Raw genomic sequence first — 14,087 nt, forward strand, 5'->3', positions numbered from 1 at the left:
AACATCCGGGTAACCAAGGAGAAACCAACAAATTCAGTGATGGAAAATTTAATTCAAACTCCGATGGCATAGATATACTCCCTTGGCACAGAATGGTGCCAACACTCGTTTGTACCTGTGTCCATCTAAAAAAATACCAAAACCTTGCACTGGGCACGAAAATAGGGCCCTCTAGTTTAGGCCCCATCCACACAAAAAACAGTTTCAATGTATCCTCACAAGTTTCTTACAGTTTAGGCCGTTCGTCCACACAATGGCGCGGTTTAGGAGCTTGAAACCGATCACTTTTGAAACCGGGCTCCAGAGTGGAAAGATTTCAAAACGCGTCCCGTACACGTCCGTCGAGATGCCATATGCAGGATATTCCTCCAGTGATGACGTAATAATCGCAGCTTGATGACGACACATTGTCGCAGATTGATGACATATGCGCTAATTCTCACGTGACTACGCGCGAACTGTCAGTCTGTCAACAACAATGGCGGATAGCCGTGTCGTAGTTGTTTTGCGCAGCCTCCTTAGCTTGCTTATGTTTTGCAGCAAAATATTTAGCTTCTTCATTCCCACGTTCAACAAGCGGTGTTGTACTTTAATCACCTGCCATTGTCACGTCTCCTGTGTTCGTCGTTTTCATGTTGTTTTGATAAAGCCATGTTTGTTCTGTAGATTGCAATAAAGCTAGGGAAAAAAAGTGTTTGTCTTCTTTGCTGATTCTTCTTCTAAGCTTCCGTTAACTCCTTGTGGCTGCGCTACAGCGCCACTCCAGACTTGGCATATATTACAGCCGTTAAACGTCCTCAGCGTCTTCTTTTGGACACATGCAAGTCTTGAAATGCTTCTGTGTGTACGAGATTTGTTTGATGAACGAAGCTGGCTTTCCTTCCGTCTGGACGGGGCCTGAGTTGCATACGAGAGCAAAGTTTGTAGATCAACCACCACAGGAATTAAATAAAACTTAAAATGTTTTTAAACATTGTACATAATTTCAATTAATCTCTCTTAGTGCTTTAAATGTGCATTGTGGAGTTTAAAATGTTAATATAAAATCATTTTCTACATCATGCATACTTAACCAATGCACGGATGAGTAAAAAGAGATTTTTAACTGCAACCGTGCCTATCAGATTGTATCTCCCCTTCAGTGTAGAGTGTTTGGGGCAAACCCTCCAGTTTTCTGGGGGTGGGGAGTGGTGGAGGGTGACGTCATGCTCGTCGTTAGTGCACCGCAAGATTGAGATGGAAACTGGAAAAAACACACACACAAAAAAAACAAGAGGCAAAGCCCAAACTTTAGCTCAGACTGCAAGAAAACTCAACAAACGAAGAGTTTATTCAAGCGCATGTACTTGCACGTGCACCATGTGCGACCTTGACACAGAGGCTGCAGTTACGCTTGAGCACAGGTGGGCATCGAGGGCCGGAGTCCTGCAGGTTTTGCATGTTGCCCTTCTCCAACACAGCTGATATATGATCAGCTCATCAGCAAGCTCTGCATAAGCCTGATAACGATCCTGTTGATTGGAATCAGCTTGTGTTGGAAGTGAGAAACCTCCAAAACCTGCAGGACTCTGGCCCTCGAGGACCGAGATTGCCCACCTCTGCGCTTGAGTAATAAAAAGTGACTTCACACGCCACAAAGTCCCATAAATGTTGACAGCCCTAATATATATATGATTCTCCTCTTTGCAGTAGGGATAACGATTTTCGATACGATATTATCACGGTATGAAGCTCACGATACGATGATTATCACAATATTGTGGGGCAGTTGGCGATATTAATAAAAAAAGTCACAAAATTGTAAAATAAAATGAGCTCATACTTATTAAAAAAAGCACAATATTGTGCTTTTGTACAGAACAGCAATGCATATAAACCACCTACAATCTCTAATAACACTTAATATTGAGGCACTTACTTGCTAATGCAAGCACACATTGAGTTCCTCCACATACTGACTTGCTTCACATACATATTATGTTCCCCTTCATCTGACCATTTGTGTGGATTTTAAACATAGAAGGGCCAAAACATCCCTTGGAAAATTTAACTGCATTAAAAACACTAGCCACCAGAGGGTGCTAGAACTGCACAAATAGAAATCAACCTTACTTTTTGAACAGGTATGATGGATGCTGCTTTTAATATTGTGACAAGACAACGACAATATTGTGGCGGTTTTAATATCGCAATATCTTGATATTGTCGTTCTTCTTTGCAGTTCAATTTGCCAAGTGGCTGCCAAGGCAAATCATGCATTTTAGCTTCCAAAGCGGCAGCAGCATTAATTGTTGCGCTGCCAGTTAAAGCTTGAAGAAATTCCACAAAGGCAACCCTAAACCACTGACAAACAACAAGGCTTTGTGTCATTTGGATAAATGAGTTAGCCGGTTCATCGACCCTGTGTTTAAATAGGCCGGCTGGACTTTCTCCTCCTCCAGAGAGCTGCTCACACACTAACCGACGGACGCTGCTCGCTCTGCGCTCTCTAGTAAGAAGAGCGCGTCTTTCCCAAATGACCATGCAAGCGGCTTTCTTGCCATTCCTCCTGATTGCCGCCCATCTGTCTACACCCGTGGATTGTAAGTCCAGGTCAAAGACCTTGGAGGAGCTACAGCTTCAGCAGAGCGTGAGCTTCAAAAGCTCAGGGATAAAGACAGATACGCCGGCGGCCAGGAGGACACATTACATGCTGCCGAGTGCTGGATCCATGAGGAGACATTTTCTTGGGCACTTTCTGGGTGAGTCTGCAACCAAAGTCTTGTTTTGCTGCATTTGGATCTTAGTAGTCTTGAAGCTACTTTATGCAGGAGTAGACTATACTAAGAATCAAGTTCTTGCCTTTTTACGTGTCTCCTATACTTGCTTTTATTGAGATTGGATTTTGCCTCAAATCCTTGCAGTTGTTCATCCAGTTAGGACACACAGGAAGAACTATGTGTCCCTATTTGACGTGAGAAGAAAGCGATATGTGTGCATGGACTCTGAGGGGGAGCTGCACAACTTTGTGAGTAACTTTTACTGTGATGGCACTTATATACAGTCAAACCTGTTTATCACAAGGATACATTCCAGACCAACATGCAGTAAGTGAAAAACATCAATTATTTAATTAAAAATAAACAAAACAGTTTGTCCTCTCCTGTTATTAGAAATTTATGGGATAAACTTTTTCAAGTATGCCCCTTGGGCTATAAAACTGACACAAAACAAAAGACAATTTAACATTATAGATCCTATTTTTGTGTGTTGCGTCAAGTGCAGTCTAACTGCGCATGGGTGGCGTTTTTTTTTTTATTGTTATGTAGCATTGTGGTAGACAAGCGCAGGTACAAAGGGGCCTTCCCTTGTCTTTGCGCCATTGTTGTATGGAACACAGTCAACTTAGTTCCCGGCCAATCGAAGTGGCTCCCCTCTGTCCCTTCTAAAGCGGCACATTGGAGAAGCAGACATTGAGAAATGACGGACATGCCTAATCTTATTCATACGGCGTTGGGGTGCCAGGGGTGTTGGCGTGGGTACCAGCTGTTTGGGGTCCCTGGTACCTGGTCCGCTCCTGGCCAGGGGCATGTAATAGAAAACTTCCCAGACGTAGCCAAATTCACAAACACGCTAAACTAGCTAGCCTCATCCCAGCATTAAAATGAAGATGGGCCTGTTTTAAAAGGAACCCTGATTGTAATAAGTTTGCTCTATAGAGTTTATTTGGTTGTTACTATCATAACTATGAGATTCATTTTTCAAAAATTATTTCCAGTTCAATATATTTTGTAAAAACCACCATTGTTATTTACGTTGCAACACGTTCAGTGCGTAGTGACGTAGAATGGGGGCTGGCTCTCTGCCGAGCAATGTGAAACGCCAATAAAGAAAGCAAGGTAAGTCTCCGTAGCGTTCCTAAAGGGACGATCAAAAACTGTTGAATCCGTCTGGTGAATGACGAGAGCACTGCGTGGGGGAGGGTGAACCCCGATCGCATGTTGTTTCTTTAGAAACGTTTCGAGGCTTATTTTGCTTTCTTTATTCGTGTTGACATTGCTGGCAGAGAGCCAGACGCCATTCTACGTCACTACGTACTGAATGCATTGTGACGTAAATGACAATGGCGGTGTACTTCCAAATTGTGTGTGGTTCAGCAACAGTTGTGGTTCCTTTTAAGCTAAGCGCACGTGCGCGTGTCCACCAAAATAGGGCCATATATATTTAAACACCGAAATGTTCAACCAAACTATATAATTTGGTATCACAAATGTCTTCTAACTTAAAGCAAGCATATAATGTCAAACATCATAAACAGAAATTAGCATATATTTGCTCTATTTTAGTGGGAATGACGGCTGTTGCTGGGGATCGGGAGCTTCTCCGCATCTTCTTGTTGCTTCTTAATTAAAACTCATTTAATGCCAGGGACGTTTTTTTTTTTATTTATTCTATTTTTCACGTGGTAAATGTGGGTCTAAAAATGGCTGGCACTAAACACGTTTTTAATTAAACAACATCCCTCCCAAGCAACTCTGTTAAAACCACGAAAAATGATTGCGTTTAAATCTCCGATACAGCGGGGGCAAGAATGTTGAACCACGATCTTTCGGGTAAACACTGTTCCGCACATTCTTGTTCTTTTCTGACCAAACAGAGGCAAATGAACAGGAACGACTGTCCAACCGGAAATCAGCTTCTCCTCTCTCACCGGGACTCATCGAGGCTGTCCTCCATCTCGCTCAAGCGCTTCCTGGCCCCCTTGGTGAGGAGACAGAGGAGGAGCGAGGAGGTGAATCCGTCCGACCCGTTAAGGTCCGAGTCGCATCCTACTCATTCCGGCAAGGACCCCAAAGATTCGGAACATGGCCAGCCGGAACCGGACCAGATGGGAGCTGTGTCAAAAGAGACCATCTCCTCCAGTGACGACGACCCCTTAAAGGTCTTGCATGCAAACGGACCAGTGAGTCCGGTCAAAACCAACCGAGCGGAACAAGACTGACTTCATCAACTGTTTCAAGGTTAAAGAACTGTAACGTCTAAAGGTCAAAAAATGCCGTCAAAAATGGTGAAAACTATTTTTCCTTAGAAGATAACGACATAAAACCTTTGCTGATTTTACAGTCAGGTTTTTAACATTACAGAAAAATGAATTGCTGTTATTAGAAAAACGTACAAATGACGAAGATGCACACCGTGCATCTAAATGCTTCTTGTAACACAAGTGTAAAAAGAAGTGAATCACCTTAAACGGTAAAAATAGCAAGTGATGTAAATGTTGACACTGGAGTCTGCTTGTTTAAGTTGATCTATAATCCTATGAAATGCCCGTTCTTGGCTAGTCCTTCTTTTGTGTGTTTTAAGCGAATCCTTTGATGCTCACCAAATTGAGGTCTCGTGAGCTATGCTAAGAACTTTGTTTTCAAAACATGTTATTTTGCAAAAATGTAGGTCCCTATTTCCTAACCTTGGTGGAGGGACTGAACACCACCAGTTTCGTAGTCACCGAACCCTTCTTTATTGAAAAACAAATATATATTTTTCAAATTCAAGACCTATGTATAGGGTTTACTTGGTGAACAAAAGGATCAGGGAGAGTAGCCTTTTTATCACATCTGGCTTGCTTCACCTTCAATTTAGAAAGTGTTGTGTTCTTATATTTCTATATTCTTAAAATAATCACCTAAGTCATTTTTTCAGATTTTTCAGGAAACACAAAATATTGAACCATTAGCATCATGAGGATATGATTTAGGCAAAATTTACTTGGGCAAGTATCTTAAGAGGGTGAAGATATGAAGCTTAAGGAAGTGTTCCTCTAGTTTTGCTAGCTAGCTAGTTGTGTCAGACTAGAATTGATGCTGAGTCCCATCACTCAACTCAACTCTATATTTATAGAGCACTTTAAAACAACCACCACTGTTTTCTTAAGATGGAACCCCGGGTCAGCAGATACAATGAAAACAGCAGAGGCCCCAGAATTGAACTCTGTGGAACACCATATGTTCCGTTATTCATGGGAATTCCTATTGCACATATTCATCCGACCACTTTCTTTTTTTGCTCAACATAGTATGACAGAATTCCGTACCATCACAACAGCCACAAGTCGACTACCGAGCGCACCAAATTCCATACAGCCAATGTAGTGCGATCACTTGCAGCCATCACCAATCATTTGAGTCGGGTGTGTGTCTTGACCTCCGCTGAACCTCTGGGGTTCGATTGAACCCAGGTTAAGAACCACTGAAATAGGCAGTCCTAAATTTTATGATCACACAACCCACTGTCATCCCTTTGCAATGTAGTCCATCCTTATTTCTGTTCCAACACAGGTCCGATTTTTGCTAAATCGAGTCTGGAATGATGATGATGATGATTTGGAAACATTGGATGGCGTCATGAAGCAGGTTTGGTTCAATGCACAGCTGTCCTTTCACCTTTTTTTTTTTGTTCATTAAACTTTAACCCTTGGGCAAGATGTGGCAATATTTGTTTTGCATATAGTCACTGGTCACCCTCCTAAAATAATGGCTTTTTTCTGTTTTTTCTCTCTCCAGATAACTAATAACCTGAACCAAAGGTTGATTATATTTCATTTCAGGTGTAGAACTTAATGAGTGATTTGTTAAACAAAGGCTGGATTGAGTTTTAGCAAAGGTGCCGTAAGGAAATGTTTATGGCAAAAATATTTTTGGGTGTGTGTCAAAGTATAACTTAGGCCATTATTTTAAGAGGGTGACAATATGGGAAGTACATAATCTGTGTGAGCAATTGTGGCTGTTTGTAAACGTGTTTATTTTTGAAATACTTCATGTTTAATTCATCAAAATTGGCCAATGTGTTAGCAGCCAATCATGTCAGGTGCCGGACACCAAGTCATACTAATGATAAAAGTATTTATTTATTGAATTATTAAGAGTACTCCTTTTTATTAAAAAGTGTTTTTATTTATATAGGTTATGTTTGGTTTTCATTAGGATGAATAAAAAACAACTTTTTGAGGATTTATGTGTCTATTTCTAGTTAGAGTTCCTTAGAAGCAATGGTCAAGCAGGAAATGGTTGGATACGTTTACGGTATTATATTATTCTCTGTTGACAAAAAGTATTGGGATACTGAGATTGAGGGCTCAGTCTAGTTCTTGCACAAACTCATCCAAGGTTGCCTTTATGAACCTTCCTCACATTGCTTCTACAAAGTTTAGAGTTGTCCAAAACCCCTTATTACTGAAAAGCATGTGGTGACCTCATACGTTTGTCTTGCAGAGTTGATAGAGCACTGTGAAGTTTTATAGTGGTAAGAAGTTGGAAAACTTTTGTCTTTCTTTCTTTTTGCATAAAGTGTATTTTAAGAATTTGACATACATATCAACACAAAAGATAATCAACAACAAGCAAAATTGCATGTGTGATTTCATAGTGGGGGGAAAAAAACTTTTTCTGACATTTCCATTATGATACAGGGTTATGGTGCCTCTACATGCCAAACTAATTGTGCTGTATTGTCATGATGTCATTCTATCTGTATATTCGAAGAGAGAGAGAAAAGATGGAATTAGTCACTCATTTTCCAATTTAGTCAGCAGAAGCACCAAGTCATTATGGAACAAGTTGCCCAATGATGATGATGATGATGATGATGATGATGATGATGATGACACTGTCTTCATTCAGTGGCGGCACAAGACTTTCATTCAGAGGGGTGGCCAAGGTTTTCACAGGGCGTCCGCAAACCAAAAACTTGGAAACACTTTATCAACAATCAACATCCATTTTTAATATTGATTAAAATCATGATCATACGCTCACGCACACACAGTTAGTGTACTGGCAGTTCCTCACACTTGCAGTTACTCACTCATTCCAATACGAATGTATATTTTTATGAATGAGTTGTTCAGTCAGCCATATCTTTCATACTCATCCCTGGGTTCCTTCATTTAATGAATGAATTTTGTTTCTATAATGTGTTATAAAATCCATGAATTTTAGACATCTTTTAGTCAAAATCTATGACCCAGCATAAAACGTTTTGAAATGTTAAATTGAGGTGAAAATACAAAGAGGATTCTAACATTCTGTTTGAAATATCCTCTATTGTGCCATTAACTTCACTTTTGTTACTGGTGTTACTGTATATCATGGCATACTGATCTTCAGGTATCACAGGTGCCCAGTTTATTTGTAATGAGCCAATGGTTGCAACAGCCAATAGTCAAGGATATGATATTTCAAATTTTAAGAATCAATGCCAATTAATTTCTAAGTTATCTAATAAAGGAAATTACGCATATCGGCAATTATTGGTTATATTAAAATATGGTACATATGTAGGCTTAATCATTGCTATTTTTTCAGTCTTAATAATGTCTTTAAGCTATCTTTTGTTTGAATAAATGTGTAAATTAAATAGCCTAAATTTTGATCTAAAATATTGGCAACACCAGTTTTAAAAAGCACAGAAAAAAATTCCAACAGATATAATGTAAAAAAATATATAAAAAAACATTTAAGCTCAGCTACAAATTATTTTAAAACCAACTCATATTTTCCTGTCTTCATTTTCTACACAATGTTTATTAAATCTTCTCTTGCAGTCTAAAAATATATATAAAGAAAAATAGGCACTGAAGGCCTTTAATATTTAAAGGTTTTAGCTAGTTGAGGAAGCAATCTTCGACAAGCTGTTATATGAAGTTTATACCAGCAGAGGGTGCTAACAGACAACACGCAGTGCAGTCTGCAATATATGTATGGCGCAGTTATATTTCTGGAGTGGCACCCGTTGGGGGGTTCAGAGAAGTCGAGTGCCCCCCCGACCCAAAAAGGTTACCTGAAGGTGGACAAATCACCAAAAGACGCTCAAGTCTATCAAACAGGTGCAGGCTGCTGATCATTTGCAGTTCATAATATGGACTTGGGAAATCAAATAACTCTTGATCAATAAGAAAATCAATCAGGTTGGCCTTTACTGTTCAGCTCAAGACATTTTGGACAGTTCTGTTCTGTGCGCCATGTTTGGAGGATGTGAATGAGAGAAAACGTGCCTGAAATTTACAACATTACTGACTAATCTGAGCCACAATGAAAAGAAAAAAAGCTTTTCCTAAGAGAAAGTAATGATGATTTTTTTTCTTTCCACCCTTTAAAGTTATGAAATGTAAAATAATTTGTGGGAATTGAAGACATGTACTTGTACTTTCGTGGCTTATTTTTTCCATATTGGCTTTTCTTTTCAGTCTGTAGTGTTCACATGACTTTTCTTTCACATCTCAACATGCACTGGCTATATTTGTACATGATCTCCCTTGTTGACAAACAAGCACTGAATGCGAGACACTTTGAAAGCGTCGCCCTCTTTCGTCAAGGTGAGCACAAAGCGACTCGCGCCCGCGTTGGGACTCAAAGAGAACATGCGTGCTCTGCTGCACCCCTCGGGTACGGGGCAGTGCAAATCATCCACGAGGTATCGCATGGTCATGCACAAGAAGGCGCCGTGGGAGACCGCCAGGACGTGGACGGGGACGTCATCCGCCTCCTGGCGATGTGCCGAAGAGCGCTCGTCATCGACTCTGCTGGGCCAGTGTTCGCACCCGACTTGTTGGACCATTTTGAGCCAAAACTTGACGACGCGCTGTTTCACCTGAACACAGTTGAACACCAGTTGACAAACATCTGTTAGAGACACACGTGTCATACTTAAGACCCCCAGGCAAGATTCAAGATGATGTGGCATGCTGAAAGTGAAGTTTGCGCAAGTGTATTGGAATCATGATGCAAAAACTCTCAACGGCGGAGCTGCCAGCAGCTGATTATGATCCTCAAATCTATCTTTGGCCACCACCATCATCATCATCATGTGCTCGTCCCATGCTGCGATGGAGCTGATTCAACTCCACAAACTAATAGATGAATAGCGGCAACCCATTTGTGAAATAGAAACCTCTTAAACACGCATGCTGCGACAAAAATAGAAGCCAGTGGGGACTTTTGAATCGGAGCCACTCTGACAGTAAAAACATGCACTTCATTCAAGCATGTGGATGCAAATTCCCTCTTTGCTGTACAGCACGAGGCAGACTTGCACAAGCATTCACTCTTTGTCCTGATATGTACTGCCCTCTAGTGGCACAGTTTTTGGCAGGGGTTCCAATTTTGTGTTTTGCCATCTTAGTTGCAACAGATTTCATGTTTGTGATTAATATATCCTCTATAGTGGTGTAATGAGCAGTTACAATTACTTTAAAACAACTGCAGAAGTTGTAAAAAGGATAAAAATTGTAAATATTGAAACTAGGAAGCAATTTAATTGGTTTTGGATTCATATTCCGGTAAACTCAAACTCACTCGAAATAGGCAGAACTATTAGGGGGCTAGACGATGGCTATAATATCATCAACTATTAAAATATTGACCGTTAAAGATGATCCTAAGATATCAAATGCCGAAAGTAATATAAGAAATATAATTCGCCGAACTTTGATGGAAGAAGGATTCCTCTCGATATGACTTTTTAGGGGATTCATCAAATATCCTGATTGTGATATAGGATGCAGGCGGATACAATTACAAAATGCATTAAAAAACACACACCCTACAAATACAGTAAAAAATACAGTAAGGAGTAAATGTATTTTTTCCTACAAAACTTACAACCCATCAAAACAGTAATTATCAATGAATGATACTTAATAAATTCTCAATAGGAAGGCAATGTATGTTGGTCCACATATTAAAAAATATTTGACAAAGGACCCACAAATAAATCATGTCTAAAGTGATCACAATTCAAATATCAAACAATTATGATGATTAGGGCGAGTATTGATACCAGGTATTAGTGTTGACCGATATCAGGCCTTTTTTCAAAGTATTCGGTACTTGCTGGACCAGAAATAAAAAAATTGAAAACTAGAAAACTGCCATTAATTACACACAATTAAAGGAAACAAGCTATACTGGGATATACAGTATAGGTCTTTCTTTAAAATTATATGATTGTTTTTTGGGAGGAAATTTTATGTAGCCTATCAAAAGTATCACTGGTATTGGAACTTGGTATTGGTGTCAGTGACTACTCAAGAATTGAGTATTGGTTTGAAAAAAAAAGTGGTATCGAAACATCCCTAACTATGATCAAATGTTGTTTGAACGTTAAACGTTGGCCTACTTTGGGTTGCATCAAAGAATATTTGCAAACCACCATATTTTTAACCTTTACAGTGTATATAAGAAGGAAAGATGAGTCATGCTTCAGAAGTTGATGAGAAATCATATTATTCTGTATTGTCGTCTTTATTTTTTATTTTTTTAGGATCTTCTTTAGGAGCCTTACCTGCTCTTGTGTCTCTCCGTGAGGAGGCGTGAAGAGCGCTACAGACTGGCCGGCAGCTTTGGCCATATCTTTCATGCCCTGCAATGGCTTCCCCTCTGCTGTACCAAAGCTCTGGAAACAAAACAAAAACGTCCACGTTTATTTGATTATTGAGAAATAGGGGGGAAAAAACTTGAGAAAGCACATTGCTTTGACTGACTTTCTCCTTTAGGAGAGGGTCACACACCAGCTGGAGACCAGAACAACTACGGTTGTGTTTCACAATGGTCTCGGCAGTCTGCAAACAAACAACAACATTTACCGGTAACATGAACAATGTTTTTATTAAGCAGCCACGCAAATTGATGGATGGATGATACAGTTGAACTTCCTCGGTGGAATACCACTAAGTCATACAATTTACAATTTGACCCCAAATGATCAGGGAAAATATTCATTCATAAAGTCAAAGGAAACATGATCATGACTTATATGTCAGACGGCAGCACAGCTCACTCGTTCATCAGAAATGTTTTTGCTCTTTTGTGCTTTCTCGTTTAATGACATTGACAGCGATATTGTGAATGTAAAGCAATCAACCTGTCGGGCTCGCAGCATGTCACTGACAAACAGGTTGGAGAACTTGACATCCTTCAGGTAGCGACCTGCATCCTCGGCCTGCTGCAGTCCCACCTCGGACAGCGGACAGTCGATGGCCTGGCCTGCATTCAAGACACATGCAGCACGATAAACTCACAGGGGGGAAAATGGCATCCTCTATTTATTTTTTTTAACTATAATTCCTTACCTTGTAGCAGGCCCTCTTTATTGAACTGAGTTTCTCCACTGTAGGAAATACAGATTTCAAGTAAATAGAGTGCCTCTCAAATGCCACATTCCGTATTGTTTTGTTTTCTGTGCACTGTCAACTGCAAATACTGACACAAAACATTTCAAGGTCACAGACAGCAAGGAACGAATAGAGAACAAAGAGCTAGTACAGTACATTTGTGTTTAGTAAATTATCTTAGTTGCAGCAATGCTTCCTGGCAATAAATCATATACCATTGTAAAGCCAGTTTATTACCTGGCCATAAACTCCCCTCTGTTGCTCATCCCACATACGAATGTTCCTTAAAAATATTGCTCCATATCAAAGGGAAGGTTTGCTGCTAAAAAAAAGCCTTGTTACAACAAAGAATTACTCAAACACAAATTTCCTTACATTTTGCACCAGATTTAGACAACATCTCAGTACAAGAAGTGTTGCTCGACGTTTGTCATTTAGGACAGTGCATATTAATGTACTGTACATATGATATGGCAGATTATAACTGCAGGCTAGTTTCCAACTGTTGTCGCTTGGCAGTTTGTAACATTTTAAGTAGGGATGGGCAAGTGATACTGATCATTCTCAGGCCAATACACTGCCTTATTTCAAGGTAACTCAGGCCAATACACTGCCTTATTTCAAGGTACCGGTACTCACAATGGCACCCAATAGCAGTATCAGCCACAATCTTGGGGCTGTTTTACAATCAGGAACTAGAAATTAGGGGAGAAATGCTATTAATTTCATGCAATTATAAGCAAAAAATATGCTACATTGGGATATATAGGTCATGCTTTAAAATCATCCGTCATTTTTTTTTGTTCAATCCACACTGCAAGTTTCACGTGATTGTTACTATTTCATGACCTAGAAGTGTTTTTCACACAAAAAAATTACAGTACAGTACTGCACTTGTAGCTACCATCTCATGGCCATTGTGTTAGCGTCGGTAGAAATGGACTACTTCCGATTTACTTCAAACTAGGTTACGCCGTTGGCGTAGGAACGGCACTAAGTTCTCAGGAGAACACACTGAGGTTTGGATTTGAAGTGGACGACATACATTCTGTTTATAGCAACGTGTTATTTAAACTAAGTGCTTCCACCTGTATAAACCACAAGGGATCTATTTAGGGCGGAAGTGGATACGGCGATATCGAGTTAGAACTGTCATTATTGTGCACTCTGATGGTCGCGCTAATATACTGCAGCGTCACTCAACAAGCAAGTGTATTTAGTACATTAATTGCTAACGTTATGCGAGGATCGTAACGTCATGTCACCGTATACTGTACGCCCATGTACGTGTCTGTGCTCAATGTGAGATGCTGCTGCTGCTGCACTTACTGTCGAACAAATGTCAAGCCGAACGTTAACGTCTTCATTTCCCGGACACTATCAACAACCCAAAACGCCTTGCGCATCAATTACAAGCTGCTTTCGACGCCCTCAGACGGACTTTCAGCAGCACAAAAACATGTCGACCACTCTACTTCCCTGCAGTCCCCAACGTCAAGCATACTGCTGTTAGTAAGTACGCAAGTCAATTTCGGACAGCTTCCGTTTTGCCGCAATTACGGTAACGGCGGTGCTTAAAAAAAAAACATCTTTATTCACACAATAAACAATATACAAGCTAAGGGAGAAGATTGAATGCAAAAATTGAATACAATATAAACAACTCAAACACAGAACACGCCAGGGAGGTTAAAACATATAAAAGCTAAAAAATAAAATAAAAAATTTAATCAGCAATATAAAAAGAAAAAAAAAAAAAAGACAATACAAAATCATATTTAAAAAATGACAACGTTTACCGTAATTGTACATGTTCACAACTTTTAGACACATGTGTATGTGTGTATATGTATATATATATATATATATATATATATATATATATATATATAAAAAGCATAAATTTAGACTTATGAATGTAAAATTTCGCTAGAATAATAAT

The 14,087-nt window shown here is 39.8% G+C and overlaps 2 protein-coding genes across 2 annotated transcripts; one reads left to right on the forward strand and one right to left on the reverse strand.

Annotated features, from left to right (window-relative positions):
- The first annotated feature begins 2,181 nt into the window (after positions 1-2,181).
- On the forward strand, positions 2,182-6,873 carry LOC144053837 (uncharacterized). Its single transcript, XM_077568684.1, has 3 exons — positions 2,182-2,741; positions 2,904-3,007; positions 4,637-6,873. The coding sequence occupies exons 1-3, from the start codon at positions 2,516-2,518 to the stop codon at positions 4,979-4,981; spliced, it is 675 nt and encodes a 224-aa protein (XP_077424810.1). The 5' UTR covers positions 2,182-2,515; the 3' UTR covers positions 4,982-6,873.
- Positions 6,874-8,921: 2,048 nt separating this feature from the next.
- On the reverse strand, positions 8,922-13,663 carry tigara (TP53 induced glycolysis regulatory phosphatase a). The gene is made up of 6 exons (XM_077569543.1): positions 13,475-13,663; positions 12,104-12,141; positions 11,896-12,017; positions 11,516-11,593; positions 11,317-11,427; positions 8,922-9,624 (listed from the first exon to the last, which is right to left on the reverse strand). The coding sequence occupies exons 1-6, from the start codon at positions 13,549-13,551 to the stop codon at positions 9,268-9,270; spliced, it is 783 nt and encodes a 260-aa protein (XP_077425669.1). The 5' UTR covers positions 13,552-13,663; the 3' UTR covers positions 8,922-9,267.
- Positions 13,664-14,087: the final 424 nt, after the last annotated feature.

Source organism: Vanacampus margaritifer, chromosome 6, assembly GCF_051991255.1.
Source record: "Vanacampus margaritifer isolate UIUO_Vmar chromosome 6, RoL_Vmar_1.0, whole genome shotgun sequence".
Classification (NCBI taxonomy): domain Eukaryota; kingdom Metazoa; phylum Chordata; class Actinopteri; order Syngnathiformes; family Syngnathidae; genus Vanacampus; species Vanacampus margaritifer.

Excerpts from the sequence above, each read along its gene's own strand:
- LOC144053837 (XM_077568684.1), top strand. The coding sequence starts at position 2,516 with ATGACCATGCAAGCGGCTTTCTTGCCATTCCTCCTGATTGCCGCCCAT. Across the intron at positions 2,742-2,903 it reads TTTTCTTGGGCACTTTCTGG|TTGTTCATCCAGTTAGGACA; the intron begins GTGAGTCTGCAA and ends AAATCCTTGCAG. Across the intron at positions 3,008-4,636 it reads AGGGGGAGCTGCACAACTTT|AGGCAAATGAACAGGAACGA; the intron begins GTGAGTAACTTT and ends CTGACCAAACAG.
- tigara (XM_077569543.1), bottom strand. The coding sequence starts at position 13,551 with ATGCGCAAGGCGTTTTGGGTTGTTGATAGTGTCCGGGAAATGAAGACG. Across the intron at positions 11,594-11,895 it reads ACATGCTGCGAGCCCGACAG|ACTGCCGAGACCATTGTGAA; the intron begins GTTGATTGCTTT and ends GTTTGTTTGCAG. Across the intron at positions 9,625-11,316 it reads ACGGAGAGACACAAGAGCAG|GTGAAACAGCGCGTCGTCAA; the intron begins GTAAGGCTCCTA and ends AACTGTGTTCAG.